Source organism: Rutilus rutilus (assembly GCF_951802725.1).
Source record: "Rutilus rutilus genome assembly, chromosome: 13".
NCBI classification, from domain to species: domain Eukaryota; kingdom Metazoa; phylum Chordata; class Actinopteri; order Cypriniformes; family Leuciscidae; genus Rutilus; species Rutilus rutilus.
Genome location: NC_140218.1, coordinates 28,421,304 through 28,445,302, shown reverse-complemented (window position 1 = coordinate 28,445,302; position 23,999 = coordinate 28,421,304). Strand labels below are relative to the sequence as shown.

Genomic DNA, 23,999 nt, shown 5'->3' with positions numbered 1-23,999 from the left:
CTCTGAGTAAATAGTACTAGTGTCTACTTGATGTTAACTTCATATTAGTAGAAGCAGAAGATATTGTACTTCGTTGTTTATTCCATCCCTCCCTTCATTTCTTAACCTGTATTCCTGTAATTACCAGTCATCCCACCTAGAAGCCTGCTATGCATTTGGTGAAGCTGGTTTTGAACCTGAACAGAGCGTTTCTGTGTTCACGGGGACGGGGTGGAAGTCTCCTCCTCTGGGTCAGGAAGCACATGAATACCTCTCTGAGTACTGCGTGTCTGTGTGTGTGTGTGTGAGAGAGAGTGAGTGTATGTAAGTAGCACAATGCCAGTCTAGGTTTGGTCAAAACTTCGCTCTGCTGTTTCTAGTTTGGTGCTGCTCTATGGAAGCTTGTTTCTGTCACCGAATGAAAAATAAAAAGGAAATTGCGAGTTAATATCTCTTTATGATAATTGGTATCTATATATACGTCTCTATGGCCGCATTAACATTACATGGTTCAAGTGACCCAATTCTGATTTTTTTTTCCTCCCATGTGGCACAGATCAGATATGACCCACTAATGTATATGCAGGAAAAAAAGAGATCGGTTTTAGGCCTCATTCATATGTGGAAATAAGTCTGATATGAATCAGATAAGTGCATTTTATTCCCCTGGCAACGAGAGTCATACATAATTGAAAAAGCGACGGTGGCGAATGACGTCAACTCGGGTGGACACCAACCGCGATCACACGACTCTTTTCTCAGGTGAGGACGAAGGGTCAACCAGATGTTTTGCTGACCTTTAAAGATTGTGGGGAAAGCAAAAGCTTGTATTATCATTTCGTCTGCGTACTTTGAAAATCGCGCCGTTTTTACTTCCTTTTTGGCCTAAGCTTTTCCGGGTCAGTACATCTACCTATGATTGGCTCTCCAAGTGTATAGTGTAAATGCAGATATCAGATATGGGTCGCTTTTAAAAGAAGATGGTCATCAAAAGTAAGCTGGTCATCAAAAATGAATTAGAATTGGGCATCAAGACCTGCAGTGTAAATACAGTCTAATTTGTTCAAACCCCAACCTGTGAGTATGAGCACCAGTGATAGTTATGCTGTCTTGGCGAACGACACTCATGAAAAGTTTCAGGCACGTGAAGGCACATGTGAAGAACACAATTTACCAGATCCTTTTCTCTAAAGACAATGTGCCACTGAAATACCTGCATGTCAGATATAACGTCGCCCCCACAGAGGAAAAGATAATGCGTGAGATCTGAGAGGGACACGTCCAATTAAAGCATCCGCACGCAGGATGATGGATCCAGGGATAGAAATAAAAACAATAACAAAAACAACATGAGGCGGTCTGTCATGAGATGATCTCCACAGATTAAACCAGATGTCATGCTGTTCTTCAAACACATTCAATGAAAACAGACACACACAGACCCCCCCTTGCAACTCATGAAAACTTTTCATTATCACGCCGTTCCAAACCAATATGCTGGTAATAACTAGTAAAAGTGCTATTATATACAAGTGGCCCATTTGACCGGTGTACTACATTTTTCTGAAGTAGGGCTGGTTTGGTGATGTTATCACTAGAGTCCTGTATAATGACGGCGGACCCTTCTCAGCCACTCCAGCGACGGACGCAACACGAAAAACTATCGATATTGTTTCAGAAAATCGGTTATCGGTGCCGAAACTGCAGATCAATCAGCAAAACCGATTAACTGGTCGACCTCTAATTACCACAATATCTTTGCTTACGGTATAAAATCGAAAACGCTTATAAGACAGTTTCACTAACTAGTATGCTTTATTTCAACTGACAACAACGATTTATTAATAGTTAAATCAATTTTTTCACTTTTAATAGCCTTTTAAATTTTTTTTTTTTTTTATAAAATATTAACTGATATTTAGAGACATCAGCCGAATGGCTTAGTGCAGGCGCGAATGGATCCAAATTACCCTACTAATAATGCCCAGAATGGTACCAAACTTATACAGTAGTACACATAGGTTCTGTACTCATACAACGAGGCATTGGAAAGTTTGTAAGTACATCAGGAGTTTATTTAAATAACACTTGCCTGATGGCTTATGCTACCGCTAACCCGGACGTCGATGTCATTCCCGTTATTTGGGAAAAGCCCATAAAGTCCTGGCAGAAGGCGGTGCATAAGGATGTAGTGTTACGACGCCCAGTTCCAGGAATGCACTAATATTTTGTTGGTAGTGCCAGTTTGCATCAATTATTAGGTAACACTAAGTTGTCAACACTTCGGAAAAAATAATAAAAAAATCGCTTTTTTTCAACCTTGGATCCATTAGCGCCTGCACTAAGCCATTCGGCTGATATCTCTAAATAAGATCCAACTTTAATAATGTTCGACCAAGGGAAAAAAAAAACTTCTGGGGGGGTGTTTGGTTCGAGGTCATGGTGCAAAGGACCCTACGTTGAAATTACTCCGAACCATCCCTTTAACTGAGATCCTCGGGTGCATGTCTTTCTCTGCTGGGATGAGGCTGGTAAAGGGGGATGAGGGGTTAAACCCACCCTTTGTTCTCGGCTCTAATCTGAAGGGATTTCTGCCTTCTACAGGAGGACATGATGCAAGAATGTATGAGACAGATTACTGCTGCCCACCTCAATCCTCTTTACCAGAGAAACCTCACAGCAAGAACCAAAAGAGTAAACGAGCGAGAGGGAGGGAAGGAATAAAAGAGGGAGTGAAAGAGACAGTTGAGTCACAGGACCCCATCCCGAGACTAATCTCTAACACTCAATACATTACACACAAATTTCAAGGATAAATGCAAATCTACTAACTGTCACATTATTGGCAGCACTTTGCGTTTTTGTCTTATTTCCACAAAAAAATTATATTAGCTAATCAAAATCCATAATTCTAAGCCCAAACAACTTGATCATTCATTGCAGTGTAATCCATCATAAAAAGAGCAGGGACTGAACAGTCATGTGGAGAATTTGGGCATCAGGACTCCACCATTTATAGGGGTGGGAGTTTTTTGGTACCTCACGATTCAATAAAAAAAAAAATCGATTCTCAAATCCGATTTTGAATCAAATTTCGATTCCATATTATAGATTTGATTCTAGTTTACGGTTTTGTGTTACTTTTTTTATTTGACTGCGGTAGACCGTTTAATAGATCTAGTCAACCTAATTTTATAAAACAAATGCCATTAAGCAGACTACAATTATTACACACATGACTGGCAGTCTTCTGTAATGAAGCAAGGCAGGCAATTTTATTTTATTTTTGATATTAAAAATTTGCCTGGATGCCAGCCGAACTTAGCCCCGCCCACAACATTTGAGGTCGGGAAGTTCGGTCTTGTGGAGCAACTATACTTGAACCAGAGCTGTTCGGACCAATCAAATTGTCAGGGCGGGCTTTATACAATGATGGACAGATGATCAACAGTAACGTAATCATCCACGTCACCAAAGAGCGCTTGGGTTGAATTTGTTTACAACAAAGATGCCGCCATTGCGTCTGTTATAGAAGATATATCGACAGCGCATTCATTTCAAAAGAGGAAAAGAGAACCGCGATCAAGGCATTTGTTGATCGGAAAGATGTTTTTGCCGTCCTTTCTATGGGATTCTGCAAAAGTTTAATTTATCAGCTGGCCCCGATGGTCGCTAAGAAGATGGGGCGCAATGAAAACCCTGTGGTCATTGTGGTCTCTCCGTTGTTCTGATTGGTTGTAGGTCTATCCAATTGAGTTTCAACCTGGTTTGGTTGAAACACGCCCCTTAATCACAGCCCAATGGAGCAGTGTCAGACTCATATTCTGACATATTCTGAATCTGAGTATGACGACATCAGGCTAATTAAAAATAGGAACAAAGAAGCAAATTACAAACAACAGGACAAATACAATAGAAAGAAAAACATACAAATGTAATAAACTAAGTTTTTCAGGTACAGTAGCCTAGGTTTATTTAACATATCATGTAGTAAGAAATACTACAGAAATTGAATACTTAAATGTAAAAAATATGAATTAGCCTAAATATAAACGGATACATACAAAAGTGATTCAGTCAAAAGCAGTCAGTGATTTCTTTTATTATAATAAATATTAATGAAATGGATGGCAACAATTTATTAGCCCTTTAAGAATGAATGCATGGATTTCAGTAAATATGCACAAATAAATGTACATGTAAATGTACTAATTACTAATTACATAAAAAATATGTAATTAGTAATAATAATTATTGGTGGGTTTTCACAGCAAAACAACACAAATATGCTACTGCAAATATTTGAGAGTTACCACAGCAAATTCAATTGTTTTGGTCTGCAAAAATCTGAAATAGTCTTGTGAAATCTTAATTTAAATATGCAAAGATAGCTGTGTTTCAAAACCTAGTGAATGATGCCTAGAAATGCTGTCATGGTAGGCAGCTCACTGGCCAAGCTAGTGAATCAGAATGGGCAGCTGTTTAGCACAAGCTAATCAACCTAGTCCTGCTGGTTACGCTAGTTAAGAAGCATGGTGGAGAACATCACAAGCTAGTGATCAATTATCAAATATAAAATGTAACAGCAACAAAGACACTATAGCATTACAGTCAACCAACCAGTCATATTGTCTATGAAAAGAAGAACAAAAATATATTATATATTACAGTTTTGTTACTCATATTACAAATGACAGTATGGCTTTACTCACCCACATAACAGAGTACACAAAAGCCACAAAATCTGGAACACTAATACATATTTGTAGTGTGTGTACGGAGCCAAAACGAGGGCTCTTTGTCCATCTCTGGCAAAAAATCAACTCACACACACATTGACTAAGCCAGAGAGATGGCCCATATGTTAAAGGAGAGGGGGAAGAGCCCTCACGATGCCAATGCCCGATTAGAAAACGGATAAACACATGCACACACATCTCTACCCCCATATTCCAGCTCATACGGTCAGACGGGTGCACTAGCAGCTTAAATTTCAAATTTCCATAACTCCAACTATGACTCTAACCAAAGGCTGTGTTTAAGAACCAAAACAGTTGTCTGCATTTTGGACATCATATGTGTGTTTCAAGTTAAATCAAACGTTTGTTTGAAACATTTCAACATTTAGAACGTGCCTAATGATGCCCAAAGGCTGCTATCCACGCAGGCAGTTCTCCAGGTTTTAAAACACAGCCCAAGAACTCCTAAAGAGTGGACATCTTACCCTCTCTGACATCCACAGGACATGCAACACATGTATAAGTATAGAGATCCAGGTTTCCTCCATGACCTCAGGGACGTGCGGTGTGTGACTGTACCCAAAAACAGCTCAGTGTTACTGGGCTACGGCAGCTTGTGCTGGACGTCCTCTAGCTGCTGCACCACACACACACACACACCAAAAATATGTACAGGCTGGAACACTTGCCCTACTTTAATTGAGTGTGAGCTGCTAATGTGCTTTCCTGAGAACTAGTGCGTGTGACTCAGTGTTACTTCATTATTACTCAGGTTGACTATTAGTGCTTATCAATATTTTGAATTAGTTTTTACTTTCATGTTTTCAGTGAACCCAGTGTTCGTTTTAATTGCATAATTTGCAAAGCAAGTTATTTTTATGGTGATGGTTTTAGTTAGCAATGATAAACCTGACACTAATAATGAGAAAATATGCAAGAAATAGATGCTTGAGAAATTAAAATCATGTTATTTTAGTATTATTAATATACCATTATAGTATTTATTCATATTTTGAATCAGGGTTTATTTTATATTTACAGTTTAAGTTTTTTGTTATTTGCTTTTGTTTTCTTAAAATATTTCTATTTAGCTTTAATGTATTTAAGTTTTAGTAATTTTAGTATGTCAACTTAAACTGATTTAATTTAGTTGGCAAAGCAACATATCTAATTTAAGTTTTAGTTATATTTCATTTTATTTCAGCTTTATTTCAAGTACCGGAAGCTATTAATCCCTTTAGTTTTAGTTATCAATAACAACACTGGATGAGAATTGTGTAGTTAACCTAAAAAAGAAACAACTGTGCGTCCTAAAATCAGCTGCTGAAAAAACCAATAGGTCAGACGCGTGTGTGTGTGTGTGTGTTTGTGTGTGAGTGTGAGCCACCCAAGAAGCTATACAATTAGCAAACAGGTATTAACACAGCAGTTTAAGGGCGCAGAGAAAGCGCATTCCAGGGTGTGTTACGGGTGTGTGTTAACAAGGAAAAGCGTGTGACCATTTAAGGCTGATTTTGTTAGAGGAGTCTGCTAGGCACCTTTCTCTTTCTCACTCTCATACACAGTGTTCTCAGTAGCTGGCGCACTACCAAATGAAAAGTGTATCTGTGCCAACACAGCTTCAAGATTCCCAAATGAAGAAAATATTAGGAGAACAGACCCAGCATGTTATTTTTACCAGCAAAAAGACTGAGGCTGACCCAGAGAGACAAAAGTGTGACATCATATGCGTGTTAGACCAGATGAGACCTTTTCCAGCATTAAGTCATACAGTGAGGCTCTTGGTTTCCAATGAAACAGAATGTCTGAAATGCTGATGATCATCTGCACAATTAAGTGAATGCAAATGCTTGTAGCTGTCCAAGAACAATTCATGCACTACTGGGTTCAGATATGTATTACAAAAGGAATTCACATAACCCAGATCTATATCTAACACGGATGGATCTGTAACTGCCACAATAGTATAAAACTCCCCTGATATGTTAATCAAATACAGCATATTTTGTTACCTTTTGGAATTTGGAAGGGTTTAATTTGAGCAGATGTGTTTTACCATCAGAGCTCATTCCCCAGAACATTCAGCATCTGGCTCATATTCATCATCTCCATCATATTCTCTCAAAACTACTGTTTTCAACGTCTTCAAAATCAATATTTTGATCGCTGACAGTGTCTTCTCCAGATCCACCATCAAGAAAAAAATATACTTGCGCCATTACATACCTTGGGTCACTAGTGACCCTATACAGTTTTTACAAAAAAACAAAAACTTATTAGAAACAGACATTATTTTAGAATTAAATCGTTTTCTTGTTATATTGTTTATAATGAATAGATTGAGGAACACTGAGTAGGTTGATGTCTAAGTTTAAAAAATGATTGAGGGGGAGGGTAGTGAATGACGTCCCGTGTCAATAAAGACACAATGTTTGCGTTTAAGTGTTAAAAAACTGGTCTCTTTTTAATTATCAAACGTTCCCTTGTTAACATACACATAACAACTTGGCTTCAGCTCCTTCCAGCCAAATATAGACACAACAGCTTCTATAACTGTGTGTATCAGTGAGAGAGAGAGGGCAGGTGATAGAGTTCTTCTTGCAGGGCAGAACTGGAAATGTAAGGTAAACTAAGTTACTTATTTTCAAAATAGACTAGTCGGTGGGTTGCCTGAATGAGTAGCTCGTTTTAAGGAAGCTACAATAGATAGTCATGTTGACAAAGCGCTTGTGTGTATACTAGCAACTCTAGTCTAAGTGAGCGCAAAGGCAGTTTTAGCAGGTAATTAACATTAATACCGCAGACACTTGGGGTTTAAGTTTTCAAGAGGACTAGTGTCGTTCTCTGGTGCCCTGAGAACAGATTCCACAACAACCAAATGAACCGCCCAAAGAGTGTGAAATGGACTCCGGTCCACACCAAAAGCTCTAGTGTGAAAGTGACAGGAGCAAGAACAGCAGCCTGTGCAGAACTAACGTGCTAACCAGACCACGATGAGTCAAGATGCTGAGATTGCGGCCCCAACAAAGAGACAGATTATATCGCCATTCCTGGCAATAAGAAATCCCATTAAACCCAGCCATGAAAATGTGTGTCACAGAGAGCGGAGCTCAAGGGTTTGACGTCACCAAACCTGCATGACTTTCTTCTGCAGAGTACAAAAGAAGATACAGTATGTTGAACAATGATTTTTTTGTCCATACAATGGAAGTCAGTAGGGTCCAAAACAACACGGGGCCACAGATGAAAGAAAGTCATGCAGGTTTGGAATGACATGAGGGCGAATGAATGACAGATATTTTGCTTTCGGGGTGAACTACTCCTTTAATCGTCACCATGAGAAGTCCAAGTTGAATTGCTCACCTATTTCCCTGGTTGCTTCTCTCCAAACTGTCCCCTTTGCCCTTGGACGATGGCGTCTCCCTCCCACTCTCCTGCTCCAGTGAGGAGGACTGTGTGGATGAAACCAGTCCAGGCACGGGGGTCCGTTTGCCATCCGCCGGTCCTCTAGGGATCCTCCCTTGACCCCTCATCTCGACCTCAGAGCTCCTCTTCATGGCTTGGAGTTGCGCGAGAGGCACTATGTCGCAGTTTTGAGGCCTGTGCCAGACCGTCTGCTGACTCGTACAGTTGTAGTAGTAGAACCGATTGTTATTGCTGTCGAAAAGCTCCCACCACTGGTTGCCGTCCGACTGACGGACAGGGGCGCCGGGCAGCGGTTCCCACCCGCACTCGCCGGTCAGCAGGTTGACATACATGCGCTCCCTCGTGCGCGGCTCCACGATCTCCACCCAGTCAGACCTAGAGAGAGGACACATGGGTGATGTAGTCAGGATATTTTCCATTCATTAAAAGTGGATGGGAACTGGAAAAGTCAAGCTCCAAAAACAACAGAATTGCACTACAACCCATGCGTTATTTATAAAGTCTTCTAAAGCCACAGAACAAAAGAGTCATACACATGACAGTATTTTCATTTGGGAGTACCCCTTATATTCACAGTTCAAATGAGGAAGTCCTATTTAGGCCCCGTTTTCATGGTTATTTTGAAAAAACGGAGACATTTCCCTTCGGTTGTGCCCCTCGTTTACACGCAAACGGAGAATTCGCCTCTGAAACCGATTCTTTCTAAAAAACTGTAAAAATTGAGTTTTAGGCAGTCGACGTCACAGTATGCGACAGAACTTGCACTGCGTCAAAGGTGCGACCTATATTTTCGGGATTCTGATTGGCTAACATGGGCTTGAGCTTCTCGTTACACTGCCACCTACAGGTTTGGCATGCTCTTGACGGCATATACACGGGTTTGTACTGTAAATGAACACTTTTCTGAAAATGGAGAGGGTGAAATGTCCGTTTATGAAAATAACCGGTCCACGTGTAAACGTAGCCTTAGGCTATAGAGAACACGGCACAAATAAGAACATGATTCTGTGTGACTCTTCACTCGTAACAGCTGAGGAGAGCTGTACTTTAACTTCAACAGGAGTGTGCAGGTGTGAGCCAGGAAACCTTCAACTCACAATGACTTACCATGGTTCAAACTCAACACACACTCACACACATGGTAAACCTGCAGCATCAATCACTCATCTTGCGGGATTCGTCACCGGTTATGTTCAGACAAACATGCACACATGCAAGTTTTCCCACAGTGTGTTTTTGGAAAATGTAGTGAAACCTCTTCCCTCAATGTGAGGTCGAATGGGCTTTCAGAGCCAGAACTGTCATTTAGAGACGACCAGGCACACGGCCCGGCGGAGACAAGAGCATGGAATCGTGGGTAAGATAGGGGATCTGGGCTCTTTGCCTGTCCTGCATTGCTCTGATCTTCTCTCACCAAGAGTTACAACAAAGGCTTGAGAATAACAGATGACAGAACACAGAGGAAACACTGAGCACTGAGATTGCTTTAGAGCACAGTCTGAGACGTTGTACTGTTTCAGGAATTACACGCTACAGAGAAACATCTACAAAAACACAACAAAACACCTGTTCAGGTCAAAACCAAAAGGTCAAAACCTGAAGTGCACCTGTTGCTGTATTTTATGCAGTTTATTATTTTTGTCTGATTTTAAGCCTTTTCTTCACATACTGGAAAGGAGTCATTTCTTGTTTTTTTCTTCATCTTTGAGTATGATGTCATCTGACACATATAACAACAACCCACACAAATATGCCACCAGACTGACCCTTAAAAAGACTTGGAGGGATAGTTCACCCAAAAATGAAAATGCTGTCATTTTAAAGAATATTGGTAACTACACAGTTTTGGTTACCATTGACTTCCACTGTATGGACAAAAATAAGACATTTCTCAAAATATCTTGTTTTGAGTTCCACAAAGAAATAAAGTCATACAGGTTTGGAACGACATCATGATGAGTAAATGATGACAGCATTTTCATTTTTGGGTGAACTATTTGATTTTGGTGTCATCTATTTTCCTCTATATTAATTTCTTTGACTAAAATGAAGCAAGTTAATTTAAATGTAACCACATGGAGCTTAAGGTTAACTGGAAAACAAGATTTTTGTTAATGATAACTATCAACCTAACTAGCAGCTCATAAAATATCCACAACACAAGAAAACAACATTACATTTTACATTTTTAACACTTTACGTTTTTGTCCAATGAGAATAAGCCATCAGAACAGCAGTAAATGTGTGTATACACAGCGAAACTGGGGGGGAAAAACTACATGTGCTGACTGGGTTTTGCTTAAACCGTTTAACCAATAACAGAATACCATTTAAGGCATTTACAGAATCTTACAGTTAGTTATTCAAGCATTTAATCATTGTAAAGGCATTAGTAAAATTTTATGAAAATTTAAGTGACTACAAAAAAGTAAATTTTATACCAGGCAGCTTTCTGTTGGTCAACACTGTGAATTCACATCTGTGAGGGGAAATCTTTCGCCCTTATGCAAAATTACAGGTTCTGCAGATTCCAATTGAAATGACTGGATTTCGCTCTCAAAATTTCACCAAGCAATGGTAAATGTGACTGAACTTTAAACATTAAATGCATTCATTTTTACATTTTCTCCAAAACTGCTACTTTTCCAGAAATGAAATAACACTGTATTTAAAAAAACTAAAAACTAAACGCTGTGTTGTCAAAGTTGATATTGTGGCGTTGTATATGGTCAAACACTTGCATGAAACATGAATATACGATTACAAGGTTTCTGCCCGACAGCGACAATTTACAGCTTAGTACATAATATCATTACATACCAAAACTTCATATCAAAACATCAATCCAATAAGAACAACAATCCAAACTGTTCCAGCATGCTTTCATTACACACCAAAAACACTAAACAGCATTAGACTCTACCTGTATAGGCTCCCACACACACATGTCTGTGTCACTCTTCTGAAGTCAAGATGAAGTTAATGTTCTGAAACCAAATCCAAATCCACACCACAGACTACACTGCCTGAAGGCAGGGACAATCCCTCTGAGTGTGTGTAGGCGGTGAGAAGAAGTGTGTGTTTGTGTGTGAGAGAGACATCTACCTTCACTGTGAGGGTCTTTCCAGGACAGTGAGTCGGCCCTACACTATCCCAGCATGCAGAGAGAGGGCCATCTGCTGTGTAATGGGTCAGCAGCGGCCCTGTAAACCCGACCACAAGCCCTGACCCCCCACACTCACATGACCAGAGGGACGGGAATAGAAAGCCTTTGAGCTAAAGGGCATGTGTTGGAAGAAGAGAAAAGGAGTCTGTGAGATGATGAGAGATCAACAGAACAAGAGAGTGAGAAGTTACTGTGACCTCTGTGATTCAGTGTCTTTCTCCATGTGATTAAACTTTACACACCAAGCACAGACCAGTACGCTATTGTCCGATCACTCGGAGTCACCCTGAGGCATCTGGAAATAAAACCGGATGCAGTTTCATCAATCATGATATACACTACTGCTCAAAAGTTTGGAATAATTACGATTTTTTTTAAATGTTTTTGAAATAAGTCACAAATAAAAACTGTAATATTGTCAAATTCTGTTACAATTTGAGATAACTGCTTTCAGTTTTAAGATATTTTAAAAATATAATTTATTCCAGTCATCAAAGCTGAATTTTCAGCATCATTACACCAGTCTTCAGTGTCACATGATCCTTCAGAAATCATTCTGATATGATGATTTGATGCTCAAGAAACATTTCTGATTATTATCAATGTTGAAAACAGTTGCACTGCTCAATATTTTTGTGGAAACCATGATTCATGACCATTCAAAAAAATTAATTAATACTATATTCAGCAAGGACCCATTAAATTGATCAAAAGTGACAGACATATATAATGTTACAAAAGAATGCTGTTAATAAATGCTGTTCTATGGAATATTCTATTTATCAAAGAATCATGCTTTTTTTTTATCGTTTTCCAAAACTAAACAAAAATTAAACAGTTGTATTACCATTTTCTAAATTGATAATAATAAGAGTCATTATTAATAACTGATCACCAAATCAATGGCTGCTGAAAATTTGAAATCTGAAAGCTTTGCCATCAAAGGAATAAATTACATTTTAAAATATATTCAAATAGTAACAACAACAACAACAGTTCTTTAAAAAATGTAATACTATTTCACAATATTACTGTTTTTCTGTACTTTTGATCAAATAAATGCAGCCTTGGTGAGCAGAAGAGACAAAAAAAAAAACTTTATTATTCAAACTTTTGGCCAGAAGCGTAAAATACGCTTGTTTGGGGGCCTATGTTTGTTTGCATATTTACAGGCAAAATCTTCACAGAAAACACGGTTCTAAAAACCTCTCCACAACAGAAATCTCACAGTCACATGATGAAAACAGAGCCGTATTGTTTGAGAAATACACCCCAATTCTCTGACTAGATAAAGACAGTATTGAGCTGCAGAAAAACAAATCTCTGTATAAACTTTCACAAGCGCTTTTGTGTCGGTGCGTGTTTCAAAGGAAAATATGCTTGTGCTTTTGGAGAAACGGCCCCCAAAACAGCCTGGAAATAAACCAGACTTGCTTTTCTCTGCTTGCCTTTCATGAGAATAGGTCAGAGCGTCATTAATGAACATTTAACTTGTTCGAGAAGCATTTCGGTGTTAAATGCTTTCTAGGACATGATTCAGTGGTTGTGTGTGTCTAGACATGCTGCTCTTACTGTACATGCACACACGTTTAAACTGCCCACCAGAGAAACTTTCCTCCTCCACTTCCTCTTTTTACGTTACTACTCTGAGATCAGTGTGACTGTTCTTGACGCAAGGAAAATGCAGCTTGGTGTATTTTTATATGCAAATAAAGCAATGTAATTATGTAAAATACAGTATATAGAAACAAATATGTAAATAAGACACAAAAAAATCTAGATTATTAAAAAATAAATTATGAATATGTAAATATTTGATGTAATAAAATAAAGATTTACTACAAAATCTAATTTATTTTGGCATTTTCTATTTCTATTTTTTGACATTTGCTATTGAAACAGAAAGACATTACAATTTAATATAATTTAATTAAAAACAAATAATAATAAATGTGTAAAATGTGTGATGTGTCCAAATAAATAAAAGAAAATATTTATTTTGGCACATAACACATTTTACATATTCAATTAAAAATTAAATTAATTTAGTATTAAATTAAAAACTAAATAAATTAAATTTATTGTACAAACATCCTGTTTCATGATAAAAGAAGAAAAAAAATTCAATTTTAATAAAATAAATATAAATTTGGCACAATTTCATTGGATTCTTTAATTGTTATATTTAAAAAAAAATGTATCTAAAGCTGAAAAGTAAATCTTTAAAAACCACCTGCTGTGAATGTTTGTGTCCTCGTGTGATTGTTTCTTTTATCCGTTTTGTTTTTGTAATTTCTGTGGCCTGCAGCAAACAGCAGGCTCTCAGGGTCTGACATGAGGACATGGCCCACACACACATTCGTCATTATATCCAGCATCGTAAAACCTTCCAGTATATGACTGCTGGGAAACCCGCACCACAATTGAATGTGTGTTTAAGCCCGTTAAAGCAAGTGATGAGTCTATTTCTGTCCCTATCTCTCTCTCCTAAAGTGCAAAGGAAGCCACCATGCTAATTTGAGTGGGAAACACACACATGCTCTCCAACAGCATGTAGCGATAGCAAATACAAACACACACACACACAAATCCCCCTCCGGCTTCACAGCTGTGCCTCTTCCCAGGGCAACTTGTCATCAGTTGAAAAGTTTATCCATGCACTGAGGGAGGAACGGGCTGGCTCTCTGGATGGTTGCGGGCCGCTGTGTTTAAGGATGTAAGAGCTTGTTTTAATCCTCCATCGAGAGCGGCGCTCAGACGGGCTCCAGTGACTGTTCGGGATCAGAGGAGTTTAGCATCTGATTTGTTTACGCTGTGGTCGCGGTTGGAAGCTGCACGCTAAGGGAGCATCGCATGTGTATGAGTGCACATGTAAACATGATGCCTATCGTGTTCAGCTCTCTTATTCTATATTTCAGAGTACATCTGCTTATATTTCCCGTGAAGTCATTCATGCTTCTATATCCGGCTGAAAAGACCAACGTGAATTTTTCAGTTTCAGTTTTGGGAATCCAAACATGTATGCGAATTAGATTTAAAAGCTTTAGCAGAGAGGGAGATTATCAAAAGAACAATGATTTACACTTTGACCTGTAGGTCAATAGCATTCTTTTTGCTCATGATTTAGGAATTTAAAGGCCCCCAACTCATTTTACCACTCCCCCAGAGTTAAAGGAGAACTCCGGTATTTTTTTGTATATTTGGAGTGCTGTCAGTACAGAGAACAACGACAAAAATCGGTGTTGCCTACAACGTGTTATCCTCTTTTTAAAATTTGCACCCTGTTGACTTCAATGGGGCAAGTTTTAAACCTGCTTTTAGCCTCTTAACATCCTTGATGTGTCATTACAAGTGCACAGGTCATGTGAGTGATTCCTTCAGAGTGAATGCGGGTGAATCTGACTGCAGTAGATGTAGAAGATATGAATAAAAATTATGTTTATTCAGCCAGCGCACATACCTGTATTTACATCCTGGTTTCGGTCGAAGTCCATAGTAGTCGATTGTCGAGTTCACGCGCGTAATCATAGGTACTAAACCTAGGCGCGTGAACTCGACAATCGATTACTGTGGACTTCGACCGAAAACAGGATGTAAATACAGGTATGTGCGCTGGCTGAATAAACATCATTTTTATATATATTTCTTTCACATCTATTGCAGTCAGATTCACCCGCGTTCACTCAGAAGGAATCACTCACATGACCTGTGCACTTGTAATGACACATTAAGGATGTTAAGAGGCTAAAAGCAGGTTTAAAACTTGCCCCATTGAAGTCAACAGGGTGCAAATTTTAAAACGAGGATAACAAGTGTAGGCAGCACCGATTTTTGTCGTTGTTCTCTGTACTGACAGCACTCCAAATGTACAAAAAAATGAGCTCAATGTTAAAATTGACCGGAGTTCTCCTTTAAACAGTTGAGTTTTACCGTTTTCGAATCCATTCAGCCGAACTCCGGGTCTGGCGGTACCACTTCTAGCATAGCTTAGCATAGATCATTGAATCGGACAGGACCATTAGCATCTCTCTCAAAAAAATGACCAAAGAGTTTCGATATTTTTCCAATTTAAAACTTGACTCTTCTGTAGTTACATCGTGTACTAAGACCGACGGAAAATGAAAAGTTGCGATTTTCTAGGCTGATATGGCTAGGAACTATACTCTCATTCCTGCGTAACAATCAAGAAACTTTGCTGCCGTACCATGGGTCCAGCAGGCGTAATGATATGACACAGCGCCTGAAAATAGTCCCCAGCTCGGTAGACTATAGGGTAGACTATTTTCAGGTGACATAAGAATTCAAAACTTACAGACTCTCACTTCCCCTAAAATGAATCATGGATTTTAATGACGTCACCATGGATTTCAGCTTCTCATCACATCTCTGTCCAATCAAATGCTCTCTAGAATCTGAAGCGTCCCGCGACTCCCACGACTCCCGCCCCCTATGCTATAAATAAATACCACCAGGCCAAAGCGACCGTTGATGCTTCACGGAGCAATATGGGTTGGAGATGCGTGTTCGGTTGCTCAAACGCTCGAGTTTTATTACGTTTTCCAACTGTACGTTGGTTAAGAATGAAATGGCTAGAATTTATTCACACCTCTACTATTGAATCCATTGTATCATCAGCACTCGGATTCACTTTCATTGGGCTGTCAAGTACGACTTGCAGTCTGTGAGGTAAACGAAACGCTATTGGCTATTTGAAAAGGGGGAGGAGCCATTCAATATGTTCCGCCTTAGCTTCCTGTTTCAGTGGAAATTATGTCAACGCATCATACATACATCATACTTCAGTGGGCCTTACAAACACACACACACACCTCTGTTATCTCTCATTCTTAAACTTATTGCATTTCTCTCCAGGTTCCTTTGTGTGTACTTGAATGCTACATCTTCTCATAAAAATGAAGCAGTGGAAACCAACAGACAATACATGACAAAGTACTCATTTTGGCTTCAAACCTCTGAAAGCACCAGAGGCAAATGGGAGGAAAGCAGTTTACATGAATTAGGATGCTCAGTCTAACAAACACTGCTCTGAAAGGTGATTTATTTGTGCCTTCTGATGGCCATTCATTACCTGTGGGATGTGTAAATCTCAAATCAGGTCTGTTATGCTCTATGACACAGAGTGAATTTGAGTCAAAGCCAGACAGACAGTCCCACTATGAGCTGACTCACGTAACACTTTTGTGTGCTTACACTGTAAAAAATGAATCATGGGTCTTGTAATTTCCATTAAAAAAATAAAACGTGATGATTAAAAATAATGGGTAATTTCATTACTGAAATTGTGGTTTGGTGTTTGATAGAAAATATTGAGAAGATTTCACTAATACAACCAAGAGATACATTTTCCTCTTTTATTTAAGTAAATGTGTGCAATTTTGAGGTTTAATTTGAGCGAAATAAGCTAATAAAATGAAGGAAAAGGTTACCTATTTATTTTAAGAGAATTGGTTCAATTATGCGGTTTAATTTAGAGACACCATTTGAAAGTGAACGGCAGTGATCAGAGGACATTTTGGCGGAGGGGTCGAACGTCAATCACATAAGAGGTAAGCTTAAGTTATAACTATGTTTCTCATTATTTCTTAAATAGCTCTTTCATAGACCAGTTATGTTCACTCTTGTTCAGGAGCATCGCTGACGTCGCATATTTTAGTTGTCTCATGCCGATGCCTATTCTGACGAGCAGATGAGTCGTCTTAAATCAACGAAATCAAATGATATGACTTGCTGCGAAACTGCGAACGATTGTCTTATCTCCAGTGTGTACAACACCACCACATGCTTGTGCTGTGGCTAGAATATTGATTGCTAAAATAAATCGTCAATGTGCTATATTCTCCATAGGCCAGCTTGATATTGGGAAGATTAATAGTAACTTAAAAAAATTATTATAATAATACAAATGGCACGATGTAATATTGCATTCATACTCAAAGCCAGAGGGCGCCCTCTTTTGCAGTAAGTGAAGTCCCAAACTGGTTCATTGAAGTAGACTAATACTTTCCCGCAAATGCTAGCCTCATGTGGACTAAACAGTGGTTCCCAACCTTTTTCCTTGGGGCCCCCCCCATGTACATATTTAACAATCCGTTATTGAATATTGAACACAAAATACATTTTTGTCAGTCACTATATGAAAAAAGGTAACACTATTTCGATGGTCCACTTTAGACATTCTACTGACTATAAGTAACTGCAACTACATGTTAACTTAATCTATTAACCCTAACCTAGCAGTCTACTAATACTATGAGTTAGTTGACATGTAGTTACTTACAGTTTAGTGGAGTGTCTATAGTGGACCATCGAAATTGAATTTCCCCCCTGCAAGTGTCACCAAATATAATTTTACTTTTATTTTATTTTTTCTTCCTGAATACACCCTCTGTCATTGGTGAAACTGTACTTGTGTTATTGTGGCAGTCTTTGTGGTCCACTGAAACATATTTTTATGTTTCAATGATTACAAAGAAAATAAACTATAATGGTTTACTTGTAGTTGTCTTAGCATTTTAAGCTGTTTTTTTAAAAGTGTTTGTTTTACAACCGTACACAAATCAACTTTATAATTATGGACAGACTTATAATGAGACAGACAAGATAAAAATACTTCTATAATGTTTGTTTTACAGTGTGACAATGGAGATATCCTGCAGAACATAATGAAAATTGCCATCTGCAAGAGGGATTATCAGGAGGATTTCAGCATCATCTTGGCTGGCTTGGAAAGTCTGGCAAGAGCCTGTGCTGTTCTTCTTGGACTCACGTATGCACTAAACCTCACCTACCCGAAAGAACTGAGGCACACTTTTGAGGCCTTTCAGAAGCTCTTCTTGGAACTGGATGTTTGCAAGTTTTCCCCCGAAATTACTAACACTTAAAAACAAACTCATGACTTAGATTGAGACAATGCATTATGACCAAGTTCTGGTGAAAAAAAAAAACTGAATTGATTGATGAACGTTTAATATTGTTTAAGTTATAAGTTATTCACAAGTTTTAGTCCAGAATGTGACTTTTCCAACAGAAACAAATTAGTATGCACATGTTTTTGTGTAACAAAATGATCTTTCTCAATGACATGGAAAATGTTTATTTTTCATATCTTAAAACTGCTGTCTTACATTTTATATAGATTTGTTTTATTTGTGCAAAAAAATACAGAATAAAAGCCTGTTTGATAACAAAAAGTGCATTAAGTATTCATTATTATCTTTACCTGAAAAAGGCAGTAAATGTTATAATTAAGTACATTTCATTAATACAAATGAGTAAATTCTGCTTGATTTATTTGTGAGACAACTTAAATTAAAAAAAGCACATTCCACTAATAATATTAAATTCATCATGTGCCATAGACTAAATAATTTAGGAAATTTTACTTAATTTATTCAGGTAGATTTCACAAAAAAAAAAAAAAAAAAAAAAAACGTAAAATTGACTCAAATATAATACGTGTAATATTGTTACCATAATTTTTTTTTAAGTAGATAGCAAGTAATATTTTTTACAGTGTACTTTTGTGTATGCATATTTAAAAAATAAAAAAGTCTAAATGTGTTGTAACACGTTGTTTACGTCTACAATGCTACTCTCTTGCTTTTGTTCAATGTTAATAAAAATAGGCAAAATAATAACTGGTTACACAAATTTACAGCTAATAAAACCCTGCAAAATACCAACAATGATAGGCCAGGCCTAATCATAAATGTGATAAAATTAGAAGGAACAATAATGTATGTAAACTTAAAGGTGCTGTATGTAACTTTTTCACTCTACTAAAGCATAAAAATAGCATAATATGTTTGCAGATATTAAGGAAACATGCTGAGTTCACATACTCGTTTCTCTGAAAAACACTTCCAGTTATTTTACTTTGAAATGTGCGCTCGGTGTTGGAATATCTGTTTTTGTTTTGGTCTGTGTGACTCCACCCACTGCCAGTTCACCCAATAGTATTTCGACACCCCCGGGATGCCAGTTGACAGGAACCACAGCGTATTGCAGCCAGCAAACAAACTGGGTCAGAGATTGCAGATTCTACCCGACCTAAAAAGCCTCGATATCCATCTAAAAATCGTAATGAACGAGAGTATATTAAAATACGGATAAATCTGGCAACCCGCGTGAGCGTCGAGTCTGAGGAGGCGGGGGCGGGGGAAACAACGATCTCTGATATTTTGAATTTGGACTGCAGTACCTATTTCGACCACTATCTGTCATTCTTACAGACTGCACCTTTAATTTGCAGACAGAAAAGGCTGATAACTTCCTGACAGTGCCGTCGCAGGTGGGGTGCGAGGCCCTGTGCGAACTTGAAATGCGAGGCCCTGCTCTTTGATGTGGATGCTCAATTGCGCATGACACACGGACGTAGCTGTTCTAGTTCTATTGCACGCATAACCTCGCTGCAATACGTTTTTATCAAGTAAAATAATACAGCATAATCATGCACATAGTCTCAGAGTCAGCTATGACTTTTTGCTATTTATTTCAGAGGGAAAAAAATCAAATGTGCAACGAGCGGCTTTACATCAAGTCAGCTCGAGAATTTTCATGTGAATATATACATAGATCCGCCTATGTTAAAACGTGTATCTTAATGGTCCAGTGGAAGAACTTTCGCCTATCGTGTCAGAGGTTTTCGGTTCTAGTCCGCCCTTGGATAGTATTTTTTTTTCGTATAGTTTTTTCCCTCATCAAAACCGATTATGTTCATCAGTGATTGTATATCAAGCAGGGACACATTTGTGTGCATTATGTTTGGTGATTTCACCAGAACGAAGACAGTATTCGCAACGGATTGAAGCGCGCGTCCGAGTGAAGTTAGTGCGGTGTGTGCGCGAGCCACACGAGAAAACACTGCATCCGCCCACTGATCGCAGCGGCAACGAGCACTTTGATCACTTGATTTAAAAAAACATTTCAGCGCTAGATCATCTCTTATTTAAAAAACGAACGAAATGAATGCTCTGCCAGTTAACTGGCGATGTTTTATTTGTAGAATTGTTATATTCGTGCCGCGAGATGTTTTAAAAAGTGGTGAGGACAACAACAAAAAAATATGTAAAAAAAAACAAAAAACAAAAAAACAGCAGGATTGCGAGGCCCCCTAGTGGCGCGAGGCCCTGTGCGGTTGCACAGTTCGCACAGTCTATGCGACGGCTCTGCTTCCTGACAGATGACAGCAGGAAAAGACTAATTTTACGTTACCCAACTTCTATCTCAGCATGTATTCTGGCCAACTCTATAGTTTACTCTGGCCAAGAACCGCCAACTTAGACAGGAAGGGCTTGTCCGATTGACATATAGCTGGCGGAAACGAATGCGAAATGTAGGATATCTAGTTTATGTGCTATTACGTTTCTCAAAACAACGTCCGTTCTTCTGTATGGTGCGCAGAGCAGTACGTGTGAGATGTCACTGAAACAGGCACACCTGTTCTACTCACTTTTGTGATCACTACTCGCTTAACATTATGTAAATAAACACAAGCTAGCACTTCACACTAGACCACCTGTCTCTGTTTTGAATGAGGTTTCCTATCCCACGCACTGTTTTGAATGACATTCACTGACCTCACTTTTCTGACATCATCACTGCTGAAACAAATATACCTTCTCCAACATGAGTCATGTGTACAAAAGTTGTGTTGATAATTTATCGGACAGTTGTTTTAGGGTTAAAAAGGTTAAAACGGTGGATTCCTGGATGTCTCCCTACTGTGATTTCACCCATAACGTGATATGACGTGCAGTCAGAAGTGAAGACACGGTGCACTGTGGGTCCATATTTGAAATAGCGCGAGTGTTTACATTTCCGTCTGGCGTGTTGTGTGTCTTCAAAGAAAGAGGAATATCAAACCACCCTGCTTTATCAGTGAACTCTACATTAACACACTTTGTGTTGTGCAAATCAAGCATAAACTCCTCCATCTCGAAGTTATGTAAACAGAATTCATACACCCACAGCCATAACAGTGATACAGATAAACTGCTAGATTCAAGAGTCCAAGTATAGAGAGGAATCAATATAAGAAATTATCTTTGTGTTTTGATTGGTGAGATCAAACAAACTTTTGTTTAGAGCGTGAGCTATGGAAAGCGACATAGCTTCAGATAAATGCAGTGTGTGTGTGTGTGTGTGTGTGTGTGTGTGTGAGAGAGCTGAGCGCAGTGTGTGGTCTTGAGGAGAGGAATGCTTACTGCTGTACATGTGTGACTGAAGGGCAATCTCTATCCATTCACCTCCAAGGACACCTGCATGCCATTCCAGAGCACTTTGAACTGTGTGTCACCGCCAGAACTGTGTGTGTGTGTGTGTCTCATGTTCAAACAGAAAGTAGGAATCTTTTAGGCCGAGACCTGAGGCAACCTCTACTCCAACCTTGATGACTTGCAAATAAATTTTACTGGCATGATGAAACAGGTTTTAGGTAGTTTTGATGATGGTGCTTGTTAAGGCAAGCTTCACTATTAATATTGATCAAAAAACAACAGTTTGTTGAACTCTAAAACCTGTATGACATTTTTTTTTTTCTGTGAAACACACAGGAGGATATTTTGAAAGCCGTTTTTGTCCATATAATAAAAGTCAATAAGGTCCAAAACAAAACTGGACACCGTAAGGAGTGTTTACATTCACACATTTTTGTACATCGGAATGATTCCAATCCGATTTCATTTCATTTATATGCACGTTCGCATTATGAAAAACGCATATAAATACGTATCACTGCACTGTACGCGTGCAAAAGCTTTTTTTGTAATAAAATTGCAAAAATAGTCAGATTCAAGTATTTCCATGCTTGATTTTTTTCCAGTTGATTGGCTTATTCCAGGTCTTCACCAACCTTTTTAATAGGGTCAACATTTCATTCGGATGGATTGAGGTGTTTGCTTGAAGGCATGAAGTTCGATTAAACCATCAATCTGATTATTACTAACATGTAAACATAACTATTGACTTTAATTGTATGGACAAAAACAGAGACATTCTTCTTTTGTGTTTCATAGAGAAAAGAACGTCATGAGGGTGAGTAAATAATGACAACGTGATCTCTTTTACATGCATTTATCTATTTCATCAGTCTGTCATTCACTCTCTCACAAAACCTGTCTGACAAACCTGTCCACAATCTGACCGGTTGGTTATGAACCGGCCTGATTGGTCCTGACCGAACACTGGCCTTTTGTGATTGGTCAATCTTCCATCACTCCCTAACTGGCTTGGCTCATTCACACCACTGTGAAAGTCAATAAACGTCTCCACAGGCAGCCATTCACTCACCTCCAGCCATTTGTACGGCCACTGTGTGTGTTTTCCTGTAAAGGGAGGAGGAGCCGTTTACAAGTACCAACCTGCCTCCTGTCTCTAACAAATGGGTGGTTGGGTTGGGTTTGAAGTGTTGCTCGATGCCACGCTGTTGCAGTTCACCTACTAACACATGAATGCACTCACAGGCCCAGATCTCATAACAAAAACACCTTTTTATAGAGCAAAACCTCATGCCTGTTTAACGCTCAGATCATAAATGCCAAATCTTAAAATAAACCTCATAAAAACTAAACTCACACTCTTTTCTTTCAAAGCCTAATACAGAGAGACCCCTTCACAAAACCCCAAAGTGCATGTGTGTGATTAGTATTCATTCTGTCTGTTAGTAAACTTATCTGGGAATATCTAACATGCTACACTGTTACACATTTACAAAGAAGGAATGAAGCTCTTATGTTTGTACAAACACAATGTCCAGGCAGCAGCTGAACACACAAACACAACATTAATTTGATTTCATTTAATAATTGCATTTTATTTTTCATCAAATGTAAATACTTTAATATGCTAGCAACATATTTTTTAATTGCTTTATTTACCCAATTTATTTATTTTATTACTGTCAACAAATAAAATGTGTAAATGTTTTAATATGCGATCAATGTTTTTTGATTGATTTACTTATTTACTCTGCATTTAATTTTATTATATTAGCTCATTTATTTTAAAAATGCTATTTTATTATTAAACTATTTATCAAATAATTTAATATGCACGACTAACCATTTTTAACTGCTTTATAAACTTAATTTGCATTAGGTTGTGTTATATTAGCCATTTACTGCACAATGTGTCTCGGAAACACATTTTAAAGGCTGAAATATACACTGCTATCACACCATCTGTTGATTATTATATTCATCTGTACTGCTGCTTTTATCACCATGTTCTTCTACACTGTTTATATAACATACATAACTGTAACATTCACAAGTTCATATGCCACATGTTTATTCTGTATATAATCTTTTGGGTGATCCAGATTAAGCGAGATATGGCGAGGCTCGAGGATGAGACTCAGCTGGATCTCTGATTAACCCTCTTTAAACTACTAAGTAATATAGAGCAGTAAACAGGCGTATTTGATTGACAGGTGTACATAAACCTCTAAAACTAGCCTACATTTTGTAAATGATTTGTATGCAGCTAGACGGGAAACTGCAGTGGCAATTGCAGAATGTATGCAGTGTTAAGGTGTGAGAGACCCGGGTTGGTGTGAGAGACCCGGGTTCGAATCCACTGTGAGACACCAATGTGTCCCTGAGCAAGACACTTAACCCCTAGTTGCTCCAGAGGCGTGCGACCTCTGACATATATAGCAATTGTAAGTC

At 38.5% G+C, this 23,999-nt stretch overlaps 1 protein-coding gene across 1 annotated transcript in view; it reads right to left on the bottom strand.

Annotated features, from left to right (window-relative positions):
- Positions 1-23,999, bottom strand: part of arhgap46b (Rho GTPase activating protein 46b) — a 76,033-nt gene that overhangs the window by 30,599 nt on the left and 21,435 nt on the right. Inside the window, exon 2 of the mRNA XM_084428938.1 lies at positions 8,082-8,519. Coding sequence (XP_084285064.1) covers positions 8,082-8,519 — 438 coding nt within the window. The remainder of the gene's footprint in view (positions 1-8,081; positions 8,520-23,999) is intronic.